General features: G+C 38.3%; 1 protein-coding gene across 1 annotated transcript in view; it reads left to right on the top strand.

Moving 5' to 3' along the window:
* Positions 1-18,784, top strand: part of AK5 (adenylate kinase 5) — a 75,365-nt gene that overhangs the window by 34,775 nt on the left and 21,806 nt on the right. The window contains exons 7-8 of the mRNA XM_088526087.1: positions 4,711-4,801; positions 11,748-11,824. Coding sequence (XP_088382213.1) covers positions 4,711-4,801; positions 11,748-11,824 — 168 coding nt within the window. The remainder of the gene's footprint in view (positions 1-4,710; positions 4,802-11,747; positions 11,825-18,784) is intronic.

Genomic DNA, 18,784 nt, shown 5'->3' with positions numbered 1-18,784 from the left:
ACTTCATAAAAACAAATTATCTTGCTTTTCTGAATTTAGCCTTTTTGGATTATTTTCAAAAGTGCAGTTTAGTAACAACTGTCTAAAGCACATACCAGTACACATGTCCCCATGCCAACCACCACCAAATTAGCTCCAGAACTGACACAGCCAGATCAAGGCAGTGCTTTTTCCAAGCTACTTGACCATTTGTCTTGCTTCAGCCACTCCACAGCATGGCAGTAGAAGAAAAAGTATCAGGTTGGTTACTTGCATTAATCAAAGCACTTAAATCACTACAGATTTTCAGTAAGTTCTAGTTAGCTACAATTTCCTTGCTCATTGTGTCCTGACAGCAATGAGAATCCTAGATCTCTCAGCTATGAACCTTTTTCTTTCTTTAACTTGAAACATCATGTTTACTAAGCCTTGGTTTATTAGTTTTGACCAGTTATGCGCAGTGCTTAACAATTCAGACAAGTTTTTTTTGTGAAGTTGCTTCGGTTAGAATTTGCTGAACATGTACTTTTTTCTGTTCGAGAATACATTAGGTACAACTTACTCCATGTAGAAAAAAATATTTACCACATAGAGAATCTACAAAATATTTTTCACTACATTTTTCCATATATAACTCTGTACCAGCATCAAATTATCCAGCAGAACACACTTCACATGAAAGTGGGATAACACATGTGAGTGCCTGTATATATGTATACACACATATATCCTGAGGTATATGCCTTTTGCTAGTCTGTTATCGTACTAGATATCTGAAACCAAATTAAAAGGAAACCTAGGAGGAAGAGACCTGTTCTTGTTCCTGCTTTAATCACTGTGATGATTCCACCAAATGAAGTGACAGAAGAACAGCAAGCAAAGAAAACCCCAAACCCCTCCTTTTCTAGGTTTTTCCCAAGTATAGCACCCAGATTTACTTATTTGTGAAATCTTGTTGACTCTGAGTTTCAGCCCAGTATCCTAAAGAACGACAATTCTGCTGCGACAAACTAAAAGACAACTAGGTTGGAAAAAAAAAAAAAAAAAAAAAAAAGCCCCATTATTTTCACTTTCAGGGAAAGATTGCAGGACAGGCATAGACCTCATCAAACAGATGCTTTGTTCTTTTTTCTTGCATCACTGATAAATACTATATCAATTTAGACAACAATAGTGTTAGCATGTATTGCAAATGCCTTCAGTGGCATCTTTAATACAATTCTACTTATAGGACTTGAGAAAGTAATATCCATTTCTGGCAGTTGTGCTATTTTTCCAGAATTACTCATAGAAGTATCTAGCTATAAGTATCTAGCTCTGAATTATATTTTAGTGAGACGACTACACTAACTCAGAGCAGAAAGTAGATGAAAAGTCCATATTTTCTGATATAATTATATATTCTGTCAGGTTCCTTGTGTTTGGACAGGGCTCTAATAAAATAAGTGCTCCCCTCCTCCCCCCACCCCTTTCCCCTCCTAGATATAAAGAGAATAATTCTCTTATGCTTTTGGGGCCTGAGGTCCAGATTAAACAGAAGCGACTCTAAACATATATCTGCTGAGCAAGAATGGGCCCTTTGCATACAATCGCTTTTCAGGACAGGACCACGTTCTGTTACTTCTAGTTTGTTCCAATTAAACATTTGCAGACAAAGAATAAAGATTGTTGTATTTCTATGAAACAAAGCTTTCTACTATGACTAAACTGAGCTATCCATAAAAATACTATTAGATGATTTAGTTGAAGACACGTGTTCTGAAGCCAGTAGCGATTCTGAAGGAGGGATTTGTTTTCAATAGGGAATGCAGGCTATTGATTTAGGTATGTTTTTTAAAAAAAATATTGTAGACTGTAGAAGTTTTGCTTCTGTTTGTTCCATGAGAACAGGGTAGAAGAATAAAACGCAAAATATACTCAAGCTTCCAATAATTATCAAAGGATTTCATTTTAAAGTGTTTAGTAATTCAGTGGAATATAGAACTCACATGGTTTCTTAGTTGCTTTCAAAAATACTTTATCTCTGAAAGCTACTGTGCCTTCCTGTGGCTCAGGGTATTGCAGTGCTCATTTTGAGGAGAACACTGAGTCTACGTGCAAGCTTCAAATAATTGGTGTTCCTTCAGTCACAGTATAGGATTTAATTATAAAAACTCTGATTTTTTCAGAGTGCTGAAGCACAGCTGGTGTGCTTTGAATGGAGGTTGGTTGCTTCAAATTCTTGGAATCATCAGAACGTTTTGAGATTGATCGCATTTTTTTCTTGGTAAACTGGATTACTCAAAGGAATGCTGCTAATGAGACACAAAGCCTGTCATCTCCCCAGACGTGGTGTTACCTGCTCACTATGGATCAGACAACCTGATTGCAATTTATTGTTTGTTTTCTGCATATACACATATATATAAACATCATAAAACATGCCTTCTCTAGGATAGCTAATGAAACAGACTTTTTTTTTCCCTAAGGAGCAACAGAAGAATATTCCCATACTTTCTCAGAGAAAGACCAACACAAAAGAATACACATTAAAGATCGATACTCCTTCCTTATGAGCAAGGACATTCCAAAATCACTTTTTCTTCATTGATGATAAATTGCCAAACACTAGCTCAACAGCTTAATTAAGGGCCTGTTCTCCCGCAAACCACCTTTGCCTCAGTTGCCACAGGTTAAGATGCAATCCTTCCAATAGATTAACACAAACAAATTTCCTCTTTAAAAAATAATGCTCCAAGTTTAAATTAACACTGTTAAGATGGCAGTACAGCTCCTCAAGATACATTTCTGCCCAGACAGATGGACAACCATGCTACATTACAGGACGAACTTCAGGATGGTCCTCAGAATCTGAAGCACAAACTGCTTTCCAAGAACCAGGTGTGGAAATTCCACGTGTGGGTAATCGTAATAGTGCACACGTGTGACTAAAATGATCTCTTGGGCTGAGCTAAACATAAAGCTAAATATTAACACCATTAAGTTTTAAAGCAGACTAACACCAGCTCAGCTCTGAGCACTCATGTTTTGAGAGTTTAGCTTTTCTAGCACCGGTCTTGCTGCATTTGATTGTCCTCCCCTTGAGCTTCATTTTCTCTTATCAACACTGTCCCAGTTTGTATCATCACTGTCACTGTAATGCTCTTTCCTTGCTTTTGACTTATTCCTGACATCCACCAGTAAATAATTATTCTTGGACTGATCTTTGCCTTTATGTTTACTATGAGGTGCCAATGGAAAATTCCACTAAGAAAGCACAGTCCATTAGCCAATGAGAAATCAGCTTAAATAATATAGGTGCTCCATAAGTCTTCAAAAGGAATAGAGTGATATTGATTTTGCAATAGTGCGTGGTAGATAAGCAATTCAGTACCTTTCTAAAATTAAATCACTAGATGGGCCTTGCTATATTCTTAACCAATATCTGTGATAGATCCTGAGAAAACAACTACATCACCATGAGCATCAGCTTCTGTGACAAAGTTGCTCATAGTATTTAAAATTCTCTCTCCTGGAAATTTCCTGCCTATTATTTTCACCATGCAGATGCTGGCTAGACATCTGAAGAGATGCTCAACAGTTTCAGGCTTGGAAGAATGAGCCCAAGATGTCCATGAGCTTGCTTTAGCTAGTGTAATGTGTTGGGTCCTGAGATTCATTTTCCATCCTAAAACATATTGCAAGACATAGAATAATTCAAACTTATGCAGGGAGGGTAACACTGAATGACAACTGCCTAATGTGAGCATTACCTGGGTGCCCTTGTGACTTGCAATTACTATAATTGCTTCTTCCTTAGTAGCGTGAACTGAGATTGTTAAATAAGAAAAAAATTGAGAGCAACAGTAATAAGTGTGCATTTCCTCTTTTCCCCCCCCTCCCACCCAAGAAAGCATTGAAAAATAATAATCTAAATGAATGAGGCACAATAAATATTACAATAAAGAAACAAAAAAGCTTGTCAAACCTGGCCATAAAAAGAACCTTCCTAACAGAAGGAAAAAAGACTCAGTAGAGTCGGTATCGGAGTTGGGCAAAAGCCGTAATAGGTGAAAAAAAAAGAATAAAACTGTAAGAAATTCCATCAATTATTGGACATTTTACTGAAGCTTTGCTTTCCTGTTTTTATTGATTTATCGCTGAGCACATTCTGTTACTGTCAGAAAAAGGGAAACTTTCCATGTTATAGATGTACTTTTAAAAATTGTTTTCCTTTTTTTAAGGCTCTTGCTTAGCAATCTGAATGAATCATACATGTACCATACATATCTCAAAAAAAAAGGAATTTCAAACTGCAAATTAAGTGTATTTAATTACTTTAATCTCTGGAGGGGAAAAAAAAAAAAAAAAAAAAAAAAAAAACAGACATGAACATCTTCCCGTCTCCACACTGTCATTTTTTTTTTCCTCAAACATCCAAAGCATTTAATATATATTTGCTAATACTGTTGTCTGCTTTGAATCTTCATTCTTTGGGATCAATTCAACTGCACTGCTGTGAATGACAAGCCCATAAGAAATGGCAATATAGTTTAGGAAATTTAGTTTTCAGTCAAAATAACAATGAATCATACTTCAAGCTTGCAGTGAACAGCACACTGAAAAAATGGGATAGAATAGTTCCTATTAATTTAAGAAGACTTGGGATAAGAATTCATATTACACATTGATGTCCAGCTAACTAATAAGCAGTACCTGATTAGCACCTTTTTTTTTTCCCTCCCTTTATAGTTTGATGCAGACAGAGATGAAGAAGAAGTGTTCTTTGACATAAGTTTGGCAGTTGACAATAAGCTATTTGCTAACAAAGAAGCTGCAGCAGGTGAGTTAACATAAGGTTTAAAGGACCTTTGTTTTCTACTGCTTCTGATACTGACCAGGTGCCTTTTTCATAATCCTATATAGATGTACGCACCATAGAAAAATCTTAATAAACCTCAAACATTTGCACAACCAAGGGCAAAAATTCTTCTCACATTTGAAAGTGTTACGCAATCCAGAAGAATGTAATAATCTTGTTTTTCAACAACATCAATTTAAAACATTGTAGATAGTCCATTAAAAATATGGTTTTATACACTAACGTTATATTTTGATCAATTCCAGTTATTAGTTACATCTTTTTCAATTCCAGGTTATATCACAGTGTTAACCAGAAAACCAATCCTATCATCCTTCCACCCTAAGAATTGCTACTAATTTAGAAAGTGTGTGTGACGGTATCAGTTAGGAGATTTTTTCTTGTATTTGTGCTCACTCAGGCTTGAATGTCTTCAAAGAAACAGCCTTTGAGGGACAAAGGACTGCAAAAAAAAATTGAAGGAAAAAAAAAAAATCAAAGCACTAAAAATCCATAACATCTTTCAGAAACATTTTGCTTTAAAGGAACAGGAAAATATTTGTTGGTACCTTGACAAGTAGCTTTTTTCCGACAGGCAACCCTGGCTGTCTTCCAAATGGATCATGAGGGTTGTGGGGGGAAGGTAGATTAAGTTTCATTTTACCTAAACTACATTTTTTTCCTGTGTGAATTCTATAAATTAATTTACATTAAAAATACTAGCAAGACATTTACAAACAGACCTATACTTCATAAAGAAAAATAGGTCATGTTTTGACCACTTTAAAGGCAGGGCCATTCTAACTATCCTTTGTACAAAATCCAACTGTAAGACTTATTTCATAATGTTCAAAATGAGATAAAGATGAGCTGTCAATGAGGAGAAAAAAAATGATAAAATGTATATCTAAAAAGCAGGTGTGTAGTGGTGGTCTCAAGACTAAATATTCCACTTCATTAAGTGGCACACTTACCTCTGTTCTGTGCTTAGCTTTATTCTTTGGGGGAAAGTTTGATTCCAGACTTAAAATGGCATTCTCACTGTACGGTATTGTATTGGTAACTGCCTACAGATTCTTCAGTTAAATGCACTAATGAATAGCAAGAAGGAAAAAGTATCATAAAGGTACTGATTCTGAAAAGCAGGATAGCAAAAGCTAAGCAGTTCACACACTCTGGTTGTGTTTCTGGAAAGCCTGATCTACTTTTCCTTGCCTAAGGAAAAAAAATTCTCACCAGAATAAACTGAAGAGGCGTTAGAAGCCATGCCACTGGCCAGACTGTTGGCACATAGTATGTGCTCGCCCAAACTACTCAATAAGCTTGTTTTATTAGCAGGGTGATTATTTAGTTGAAAGAGAAAGGACAGCTAAGACCATTGGTGAGCTGGATCCAATGTGAATTGCATGTTTTACTGTCTGGTGAAGCTAGATTTAACATATGTAGAAGGAAGAGAAACTACTATTAAAAGAGACAGTTTAAAAATCAATAAATTAAAAGTGGCGGGGGGCGGGGAGAAACTACCATTAGGAGACTATTAGAGAGACAGAAAATGGGCTTTTCACTAACAAAGCAAACTGCATTTAGGCTACTTTATTGGCAGGAGTAGTCCTTGGGGCCAGACTCTCGAAGCTCAGTGCCTTGTTGTCATTGCCATCAGGCACACATTGGAGCAAACTGTCATGCAAAGTAGATCGTTGTATTACAGTTTTATCAGGCTCCTATCCTAACAGGAAACAGGAGATGAGCTGGTCTGCAGGCTAGGCTTCTCTAAATAACTTTTTTCTCCATGATTATTAGCAAATTCATGATCAAATTATACAGCCTTTGTTTCCATCAAAGATGTTCATACAGGAAACATAATTATCCCCCAATCCTTTTTTTGCAAAGGCTAGTTCACCATAAAGCACAACAGTAACAAACACAGACACTTTCATTCAAAAACATGTTGATTTTGGCATCTTCATTTTACATACCTGTTTAGTGGTAATTTCACAGGAACGGAGAGATCCTCAGTTCAATTCTGATCTCAGTTTAGGGGTTTCAAACACCTCTTTCCTATTTCTCAGTATGAGGCCTCAAACCCAGGGGCCCTGAGCAGTCAGGAATACAAGAATGGTGATTCCAGAGGGAGCTAGATTCTGTACCCGTTTATTAGTTGAGAACAGAAATACCTCTTTTAAACTCTGCTCCGTCAGGTTTTTGTTGTTGTTGTTTTACTACTCAAAAGCTAACATAAAATTCAGAAATACTCCAGAGAGCAAGGCCCTTTGGAAAGATAAGCCTATAGCTAGGCTTATACAGCTATAGGCTATAAGCCTATAGCTAGCCTATAACAGAGGCTTATAATACCTAATTCCCTGTTTTTTGTAAGACAACTTATATATATATGTACACAAACATGTATATTTCTATGTAGAATACAGTTTAACTGTGTTCTATAGAGCCCAGATAGGTGAATCAGACAATACCACATATTAAACATATGAAAAAGAAATTAAACAAGACCACACAGGTGCCTGTATATGCATTAGGATTATTTAACAGGATGGTCTGACACAACATGTATCTTAGCAAGTAGCTGATTTACTGATCCTTGAAAGCAGGAGAGCATCAAGAAGATTCACTGCGTGCTTGCACTGTCTTGTACGCTTTATGAGAATCCTACCTTAGCCAGTCCTCGAGATGCATTTTGAGCTGCATGGGCCTTCTGGTGCTTCCAGGCAATCACACTGACATTCCCCAGCTGAGAAACCAGCTTTCCTCTGGAGCCTGCAGGATTCTTTATGCTCACTGCAGGGGTTCAACAGCTCTCATTATCTCTCATCTCCTGTAGGTTTTCATTGAATGGCTTCAGGATGATTTAATCAGTGGCTAAATTTGAGCACCTGTAGCAGAAAGAGACTCAAAGTAGGATTCCTAGAGATCCTACTGTGGCTAGGTATTACATTTCTAGGGTGTGCAGGTTCAGTGTTCTCTTCAGGTTACTTTTTTATTATTATTATCTTTTAATTCCCTTAGTGATACTGCAATATATTTTGCTTCCTGGTGGACAGCATAGACAGAGTATTTCTAAATATTATTATGTCTCTGCATCATTTTCATTCATATGATATATCGGCAAGATGGAGTTGTAACCAACTATGTGACAATACATGTTGAAAGAAAGCAATTGAATATTTTTATAGGTTACCATATAATTTTTCTCATTGTTGCTTCCAAAGAAATATTAAAGTTGTTGCTAAGAGCAACAGCCTGTCAGGAAATTCAACAGTGTAAGGTTGCAGTAAAATTTGTATTAGAAGCATCTTACCGAGAGCAAAATGAAAGTGTAATCGTTTTAGTGCTAATCGGTGCTTTAATAAATTGTTTGTTTTATATTCCACTTGAAAATTATCTTTGGAGCATTTGTTTAGACCAAGTGCTTTTATTTAAGATGTGTTAGTTCATTTAGTAGACAGTGCTTCACAGCACTTTCTATAACATGAGAGGACAATTTTGTTATGTTGTGCTCAACAGGTATAAACATGCAATTAGTAGAAGCAATGTGTTTCACGGGATAGTTTTACATTGCTTTAAAGGGAGTCAAAGCAGGGAAGTGCAAACACTGTAGTTGTTAAAGATAGCCCCGAGTATGAGAATGAGTATGAGCCAGTGAATCACGTTGAATCATATGGCTACTAGGACTTCAAATAAATAATGGATTTAAGTAAGGATTAGAAAAACATTAAGAGATTTGCCAAAACACAAATGGTCCAAGGATCAGACTTAATTAACTCATGTAATGGGATCTTGCTACCTAGTAATGGGAAGTTAAATTAACTGCAGCTAAATTTAGACAGATCAGTACAATTTAGCTTCTTTGTATAAAAAGTGTGGAAAAGTGACACTTGGCATTTGCTAAGATAAGGGTGCAAAACTTCTCCGGCCAAGTAACATGTACCCCAAAATATTTTCTAGTACCAAACACATTAGGGAAGATGTGCCCCTGGGTTTTGGGGTACATTCCTGTGGCAGCATTCCCACACGCATTGTACAGACCTGCCCATAGTAGCTATGCTCTAGCTTTGCATCACCAATCCTGTCGAGTTCAGCTTGATGGCAACCAACAGCACATAAAATACAGCTGGAAAGCCCAGGCCTGCGGTGAGGGAAGCGACCGAGCACAGCCCCGCACCACCATGCGGGTGGGCAGGTTGTTCTCACGGACTGTCATGCTTGGCAGGGGTCGCTTCTGTCACTGCTGTCACTGTGGCCACCCATTAACTTCCCTGCAGTCCCTCCCTGCTGTGTAGTGGGACCTTTCGGGTCCCTAGCCAGGCAGATCTTTATGCACGGGGCTTTCGGTGTCAAGACGCAGAACAGGGAGCGTGTTCGTTGTCAGCAGCCTCCTCCTCCCTGAGAGCTGTCCCTCCCTGCTGTGTAGTGGGACCTTTCGGGTCCCTAGCCAGGCAGATCTTTATGCACGGGGCTTTCGGTGTCAAGACGCAGAACAGGGAGCGTGTTCGTTGTCAGCAGCCTCCTCCTCCCTGAGAGCTGGTTACTCGGTAAAGTGATTTATTTTTTTAATTGTGCAGTACTGTTCATAAAATCCTCTACTTTTTTTTCTCTAAGGAAAATACAGAGCACATAACACCAAAGAGCTCTGTTTGCCTTACCTCAACTTTATGCTCACATTGAAACTCAAGAAGTGTATTCCAAGTGAGAAATGTGTCTTTTCAGATCAGGTAATTGCAAACTATTTCTCCTTGGCAGTGCAGCATAGAGAACAGTGCCACATTTTTTTACGTAACATGTTGCTGATTAAAATTTGGGCTCAGAAAGCCTGAGTTTTGAATTTTCTGCTCTTCCTCACTTCCTCCCCTCATCTTAATCCCTGTCAGTAGCCTGGCCTAGTGCCACACTTGCTGACTTCATTACCTTGTGATGCGACGAGCTGGCACCCTCTGCCACCACTTCCATGAGAGATTAGTCAGCAAGCCTCTTCTCCTCCCCAGCAAGGCTGGTTTTAATAAGTTGCATCCAAACACAGCAAAATGTACTTCTTCCAAGAGCACACCAAGCTGGAAATCAACATTGCTCATGTGTTGCCTCTCTGCTCGATCTTGCCCTGGGAATAGCTGTTCACAACAGTTCATATCTGGTAGTTTTTTATTCAGGCACCTCAAGAAGAGGAGTCTCTATTACCATTAAGTATGTGACAGTTGGTCACAAGTCAGTGTTGGTGAAGACTGAGACTTAATTAAAATCTGTTATGAGCAATGACACAATGTTAGGAAGGAGATGCCAGCTGTGAAAAATCAACAGCAAAAACTTCTCTCAGCACTTGAAAATCTATTTGCCATAAAGTATATGAGCATGCTGCGTATGTACATGTGACATTTTAGGACAGTAAATGTATAATCCCTTTCTATTAGTTATTATAGTAGTCTTTTAAAAGTGTACAGGAACATTAGAGGGGAAAAAAAATTAAAGAACACCAGCAGATGGGCCCATGTCTTTTCCTGGTGTCTTTTATTAGTGCTCAGAATTGCATCAAAATGTATTTGGCAGCAATTGTAATATGGATTGCAAATTAAGACACCCGAGAACCATCATGCCTAGCAAGCTCTTTGTGGTTTTAGTCATCATGACATCCAATTCCTCTTCTTTGTTCTCAGTGATGTTTAGTTCACACACATAGATTACTATGTAAACTTTAAGAACAAACAAAAGCGGACGATACATAAATGCATCTGGTACAAACTGAACTGCAAGATATATGAATATTGCTTAGCTCAGAGAGCTGTCCACACAAGCACCTCTAACAGGGAGAAAACCATGGCCAGGTCAGCAGTGGTTTTAAAACCTTGGTAGCCATTGTGCCTATGCTTTCCAAAAAACAAAATCACCGCAGGTTCAGACACAGCAATAACCCAAGGAGTTACAACAGAGAGGGAATTGTTTTCTCTTCCTCATCAGTAGCCTTGTCTGATGGGGGACAGCAGGACACAGTACCAAGCACATCTTGCAGGTAAGCTGGTGCTTCCTATTGCTCCCTGCAAAAGATAGTGACTAGACTCACCTGTGGCTGCTGACTGGTTACAGTTTGCCCAGGGGCAACCTGAGTCCTGCATGTCCTTACAGCTTTTGTTATTCTTACATAATTTTGTGCTGTGAGATGCTGTGAGAAATACTCCAATAGTCACATGCCTGTTGACATTTTCATGTGTGTTGAATACTTACACAGTTCAATGTAGGGCTGCATTGTCTTGGGAAACGGTTTCCTTCTTTCCATTGCCTGGGAATGAGAAAATCTGGATGCAGTGATGTTGCTAAAAAACAAGTATGATATCCAAACCACATCCTTGTTACCTTTGGGTGAAAACGTTATTAGTGGCATCCTGGTTTTAGCAATGACCACTGCAAGACTTGCTGACATTTCCACAGGAACATGATGGAGGGGCAGGAGCAGAACAGGGTCCAGGGCTACACTCTCACCTAGGAAAAGGATTGGGAAGGGGGACTGTTACTGTGGAAAAACCTGCTCTGGTCCCCCATCGACATGGCTCCAGAATCCGTATCTGCTAATCACTAATTAATCAGTATTTCCTTTCTCCTTCCTAAGCATGGTTTGTATTCTCCCCTAAGCTCAGTTTTACAATTGCAAGTCACACCATGCAGAAAACCGTGCCCGATAAATTTGCAATCTAGCTGAAACAATATACCATTTAGTTTAACTGTTCTTTATTAAGATTTGTGGTAGCTTTTATAGATACTTTGAAGGCTTTATTAATGGAAGAGCACTCACACAGGTATTTCACCACATCTGAATGATTCCTTGGATCACAGTTTTTGCATGCCTACAGACAATTGGAAATGTTACAGTGTTCTGTCACATAAAGTAAAAATTTCCTATCTGTTTCTGATATCTAATCTCTTATTTTAGGGTCAAATGAACTTGACTGCAGTCTGCTAATGGATTCTGGAGACCCTGTTTATACAGAATTTGACTTTGAAGACCAGGTAATTTTCCTTCTTCCTCTCTCTCTCTCTCCATATATGAGTGTCTCTCTAGATGTATTTTTTTCTTTTAGATATGTACCGTACTATACACCTTGTCTGAAAAAGATGTCAAATTAAGCATAGCTAAACATAAATACTTTTAGAGTGCTGTATTAAGTAAATGTGTTAAACACACATAGCTTTGGTTATTGGAAAAGGATGAGTATTGTGTTATCTTCCACTACTTTGCATCATTGAAGTTTATCCATGAACATTACAATGCTGACGAGTGTTGGCAAACAGTCATTGGAATGTGTTGTAAGTCTTCAAAAGAAAGGCATGAAATTCAAAACAAAAACTGTGGAACTCGACTAAAAGCAAATCAAACATTCTCCCCTTGAAAGAGGGGAGTGTTTACAAAAAGAAAATGACAACAAATGCTTACAGTATGTTAAAGTTATTTTTTCTACTCATCCTGACCTATCCCCATCCAATAATTAAATTTAGATAGAATTTCGCTTATATACAAGAAAGAAAGAAAACTGGAAACAGTATCCCATGCCAAGCCATATACAAAAAGGAGAGGGACGGCATGTTTTAGCAGGAATTTTGCCTTATCTACCTCTTCTAGTCCTGGCAAAAATAATAAAAAATGTTTGTCTGTGGCATACAGCCTCTCAGAAAACGTCTGTACTATAGTTAAGATAGAACTGTGAGATGAAAAATAGTCTGTATACTGTGCTAATAAATATTAAGAGACTGATTAGTAATCGGTTTCATAGGGAGTTTCTTTCTAAATCATGTTACACTACTGTATGGGTGGCATTTTTGCATATTTAATATGTGATTCCCCGTAAGATTATAAAACTAATGAAGAAATCAGAACCAAGAGACCCAGATTTTCATTCAGTATCACAATTCATGTACTGGCTTCCTCTGGCAGTTTTCAATGCAATACTTTGTCCTTTATTTCAGTTTGGCTTTTTGTCAAGCAAACAGCTTGCCTCCGTCTCGTAATCCCATTTTAAATCCCATTCTTTCACAAATCCTTCTTAAGAACAGTCTACCCTAGAAAATTCTCCTAAATTTCTTTGTCTTAACTGTACAGAATTGTGCTCCCAGTGCAGGAAGCAGTTCTTTCATATCCTGTAAAGCAGTGTGTGGCATAAATTATGTTTGGATTATGCTGAAACTAAATTTTGCTTTCCTAATGACAGAAGTAGGTAATTTTGGCAGAGCATGAACACTGCAGAAATTACACTCTTTGCTCATAATGTTTGAAATGCTGTTAATATAATATACACATGAGGTTTTAGTTATGAAATAATATTAACAGAAAGAAATATGGGGATATTATACTGATTTGTACTTTCAAACTCTATGGTTCATTAATGGTGCGTTGCACAGTCCCTAAAAGCACTGACTCTAGATTTGAAGTCAGATGCATTTGATTCTCGTATGAAGTTAAATGGAGAAGACTATGACTGGTCCTTATTGTCTTTATCAATAGCAAATACTTCTTCTGCCAGATGTAGTTGTTAGCTTTTCCTGTTATTTTGTCAGAGCAACACACTGTCATTCTGGCAAGAGTGCAATATTGTTATCAAACAGAGAAGGAGAAATTAAGTAAAAACAGTACTAAAAACCATTCAGTCATACAAAGAATAAATATGAAGTGCCTGACAGTGGTTGTCTTCAACTGCAAGGAGACATCATCAGCCTTACTGATGAAATTCTTAAAAAGGTAAACCTTTCTGTTATTAATATTTTCAAACTCAGTTTATGTGAAGTGTTTCATACAAATATAAAGAAAATATAAAGGAGTAACCAAAAGTACTTACCATTTAAATTTAGAATGATATAAATGAGTATTGAGCACAAAAGCAGAGAAAAGAAGATTTGCATACACTTATAATACCATGTAGGTACTTGGTCTGAAATTGCAGAAAAGATCAATAATGGAGTGCAAGAGTGAAAAATGCCTTGCACTCAAACCTTGAGCTCATTCTGACTGTGGCAGTGATTTAATACGGCTGTGATTTACCGCATGCTGTTTAGGAATTGTGTGAAGCACCAACAACCTTTACGCTGAGAGTCTCAAGTGGAAAGTGAATGCATGTCTGGATACAAATGTGTCATGCAGTGCTGTTATTGCATAGGAAATCTGTCATGAGAATGTGGGGGATAAGAAGGCTGGTTTCTAAGCAACCTTACACAGCTGAGCTGCTAAAATGGTTGAATTTCAGCAGAACATCTTGGTAGCCAGTGAACAAGAGGAGCTGGAGGTTACAGCAGTGCAGAGCATGTTGTTTTCACTGAAGGCAAAGCCACAGCTGCAGATGAGGAGCGCTTGGCCCAGCTGAAGGGACATACACAGATACTTTTGCTTTTAGTCATACTTGGAATGGGCTAGGAAAACCTCCAGTGTAAATTAAGCCTGTGAAGAATTATCTGAGCTCTTCAGACATACACCCCTTCTCCCAGAATAACCTCTCTTACTGGCAGGCAGTAACAAGCAGAATGAGTGGTGGTCTTCCAACTACTGATGTGATCATTGCATCATCCAGAAGTTCTCCAAAATATAGCCAAGTGATTCTAAGAAACATTTTGTACCTAACGTGGAAACAGGGCAAAGCAACACTAACGCAGGCAAAGATCTGGCTTTTCTGGAAGGGCACAGCAAATTAAAATGTGATTCAGAAAAGGCTTTAGCTTTGTGTTACACATATTATAAATGCATGTACAATTAAATTAATTGCTTTCAACATGAATGCTTTGGAGCTAGAACACTTGTAATCACCAAGTCTGCAGTGAAGGTCTAAATCTGCACAACACAGAAAAACAATAGGGAAACATATACTTTGGGGTTAGCCTGACGTGTTCTGTGGGGTGGCAGGGAGGTGGGAATTTCTTCTATCACTAATATTTTTCCATTCCTGTTCAGATATTTAACTGTTAGATATAAGTGCCTCTAGCAGTGCCTCTTGCTCAGAATATTTTGTGGAAGAACCAGTCAAATTTTCCCTTGGTAGCATTCTCTGCAGACTTTTTACAGTCATGACTTGACTGAAAAACACAAAATACAATAAGCTAATAAGTTTCAGATATTTCCACCTATAGCAAGACACCAAGAATGTGTTTGTGGCTATTCATTTTTGGGTGCAACAGGATAGCTACTGACAGAGGAAATAAATATATTTCACTGTCATGACTAGTGTCTCTTTGATTTAATAAGGATTGTCTTCTGTTGTTGGAAGGCTCTCAAGCATGATACAGATTTTCACTGCTCACTCTGTTCATTTTTACTTGCTATTCAATTTCTTGGCTTTGCCAGAGAGGCTGTCAATATAATGCCACTTGATTCCAGAATTCAAATAGGTTTTATCTTTAAGAATTGGATTTTTTAATTAGAAACCTAGCATTTGGCTTATTTTAAGTGCATTCAGGCCAAAAGGGAGCATTGAAAAATTGGCGTCACTGAATCCTATCAAAGACTTCCAGAACAAAAGAGCATCCAATTATTTTCTGGTGAAAACAAGGCTTTCAAGATAACAGCAGCTAGTCTGAGGAATATTTAGACTAATTAAAGAAAAACACTCCTCAAATAAGAAGGAATAAAAATAGATACCCTTTAAATTAGGGAAATGAGATAATAAAGGTAATAAACAGCAGGTAAACTTCGAGTAAAAAACCTAAAAAATACTTAGCTTCATTTAATCTTTTTCTTCAGGGTATATTTCCTATCTACAATACATGCAAACACATTTTTGTGCCTCAGAGGAAATTACCAGTTTGTAACTGAGGTATTTCCCTGCCCCAGTGTCAGACTAGATTTACTTATGCAATTAGGTAAATGGAATTAAAGATGTAAATGGTGCATGCAAAGGCAAGATTGCCTTTTTTTTTTTTTTTAATTTGGCCAAAGTATGTCAAAGACCTAAGAAAAATGGGTGTTAAAGAGACTGAAATAGAATACAAGGTTTTCTATTCAGCAGTGACAAACTGAATTAAGCAAATTGCATAACCTGATCGTTGCTGCAAGTGCAGAATGTTGTATAATTAGAAAATGTGACAGTTCACTTGAAAAGCAGCAAGTAAAACCAAAATGAAGTGGAGGCAAGGAAAGCTCTCAAACAGATTTACACTGATTCTAATGAGAGGAAACAAGCTCTTGATTAAAAGTTGTTGCCATGTGGTGACAATTCCTCTTAGAGCTCGCTGTCACTTCCCACCCAGAACACGTAACGGGCTTGGCTGTAAAGAGCAGGAAAGAGCAACTTTGAGTGAGCTGATGAAAAGCAGACTCCACGGCTACCAAGAGTATAAGAATATCTCCACTTGAATGATTATTATAGCTTGAAATTCCAATGGCAAATATTCAGTGTAGACAATCAAACGTCCCCGATAAGCTTTTCAGTACAGAAGCAGAACAAAAACATCTCTAAAATAGAGGGCAACAGAAAATTGAAAGCCTTATTTAGCTAAAGCTGTCTGGATTGAACCAAAGACTACTTTGCTTCCTCCATTTACTCTGTTTTGTACTATTCGCATTGTTTTGTCTCTGGTTCCCTCTCCATCTGCTACAGCAGGCTCAATCTAAAGAACTTATTTAGAAGTTCAGTCCAACTGCTTCAGGTTTAGGTTTCAGTATAAGAAAGAGCAAACTGCACCCCTCCATCAGCAGGAGAAGGGACTTTGGGACTACATTATTTAAGAGAAGGCTGGGTCAGGCACGGATTATGCTGTGATATTTGAATCATGCCCTTTCTCTTTGCTTGGGAACGTAAGGGCAGTTCCCTTTTGCTGGTGGGCAGCAGTCTCGCTTTGGATCACAGATTCTGGTTCTATAAGGAACCTGATTAAAAGCCGGAGTATGTGCTAGAAAAGAGACTCCTGAAGTCATTCAGAGAACTGCAAAACTCCTCACATACATTTCTGCCAAAGTGCCTGGAAAGGTGGAGTCCAGCCTTGCTTACGGGCTTTGACAGAAAGAGGTAACGCAGACGAAGCCGAGGAGATGAAAGTGCTGGAGCGGCAGCGCTGCCGCCAGCGCGGGTGTTTAATAGAAACGTACCCAAGTCAATGAACAAGCTGTTCAGTGCATGTTGCCAAGGCAACTGTCCTATTAAATGCTAAAAAAATCAGACTAGAAACAAAGTACTACAGTTTGGCTGTTACAAAGTGCCCCGTTATAAGCTCAAAAACAAGCATTTCTGTAGCATTTGTGTAAGTTTGGAGGAATGACTGTGTTTAAAGTCACCATTGTATGCTGTAGCAAAGGCTGTGGTTTCCACATGCAGATCGTGGTAAAACAGGCAAACAAAACTGCCATGGGCTACTCCTGCCTATTTTCCTTGGAATTCCAAAAAGACTTTTTTGTTCCTCATTTCATAGACACTATCTGGCTTCGCTCTCTAGTGTCACACCTGCCAAAGGTTAGCTGAAATCTTTGCATCCTCCTTTCCTTTTTTTTTTCCTTCCTGTGACCCTGGAGCTGCTGCCTGGGGCTCTGTGGGCAGCCCAGGGCACCAAGGTCCCCTCGATGGGGGAGCTCCTGGAGCCTTAAACAACAGCGCAGCATCGTTCTTTGAGGTGGGCACCTCGATGCTTGACTAATGCTGCAACACCCTGGGTTACTCTGGGCTAGGAAGGAGGGTAAGTGATAGAAGATACACTTCTGAGCATAGTGCTAGTTGTAGATATGTACTGTAGACATATAAGGACAAATACTTAAGAATGAACAAAAGAATCATCTTAGAGAAAATCAAATGCCCAGGAGATTGCAAGTGGAAGTCACAGACTGCCCTTGACTCCTTTGGTGTTTATAATCTCACAGCCATGCTGAAATCCTGCCTTTGTGCATTTGCTTCATAGCCTTCCTGTTCTGCTTGCTCAAAGGGGATCATCATTTTTAGGTCTCTCAAAACTGTTCAGTTCCACTACAGTGTGAAAATGCACAAGGACAGTATACGACCTTATGAAATAGTCTGTCTGAATCAATGAGAGGGTTTTTAAAATGAACTCACGGTGATTTGGGGTTTGAACACGAGACTTGAAAGTCTTAAACCATGGTACTACATGAGAAAGGCTCTTACTTCGTACTTCTTTAATCAAATGGAGAACCTTAAAAATTAGTTGTTATACATATCTGCAGAATTACTAGCCTTACCCATGCAAGTTGAATTCCCTGCTTATGCTTTATATTGCTTTTAGTGGGCCTTAGTCTCCTTTAGGCTAGGAAAAATTGTATGAGAGTCAGGAACATCTTGTTCATATTCAAGAGCTTTTCACTTTACCATTTCTACTTAACATTTGTGTTTGGATTTTGCCCACTCTGCCTTTGCTTTTCCTCTTATCTCATTGTTTTTCTGTTGATATTTATTTTTCCACATTTTCATGATTATCAACCCAGCCTCAGAATTTAGTCTTTTTGTGTTCCCCCTGTGCTGTAGTCCTTCCACATTATTACAGTAAAATAAGATTTTTCTTTGCATAAAGTCTTCTGATGATTTCCCTCATTTAAAAATAATGATAAGGCCTGTCACATTTGCAGGCTAATCCGAGTACATACTAGTGTTTTATATGAGAAGAAAAGAAAAAAATTGAACTTTTGAGTTCTTCCAAAATATGGAATTTCCAAATTTCACTAGTTGAATCTTAACAAAGTGTTTGTATTTTGTGCCAGAGACGGATTGGAAATTTAACTCAAACTGTTTTGCAAAATAGCTTTTTCCATCTAAAATAAAAAAAGGAATCGAATTCCAGCCTTTAGCAGGCCATGTTAAGCAATAACGTAATAGTTCAGAGCAGGCACAGTGCAAATGGTGTAAGATTTGAGGGACGCCTTCATTAGCACTGTCGTTAGTGATCTGAACACAGGAGCTAAGCAGCACTTTGCGTTTGCAGTTGAAATGCACTGTACTGTTCCCTGCTGCACTTTGCTCTGCTGCGCCGGCTTGATGTAACAGGAAGCCCCCAGGA

This window comes from Tinamus guttatus, unplaced genomic scaffold (genome assembly GCF_059628265.1).
Source record: "Tinamus guttatus ecotype Peru unplaced genomic scaffold, ASM5962826v1 Tinamus_guttatus_pri_ptg000242l, whole genome shotgun sequence".
Taxonomy (NCBI): Eukaryota; Metazoa; Chordata; class Aves; order Tinamiformes; family Tinamidae; genus Tinamus; species Tinamus guttatus.
Note: the sequence above shows the minus strand (reverse complement) of the source record. Positions and strands in the feature narration are given on the sequence as shown.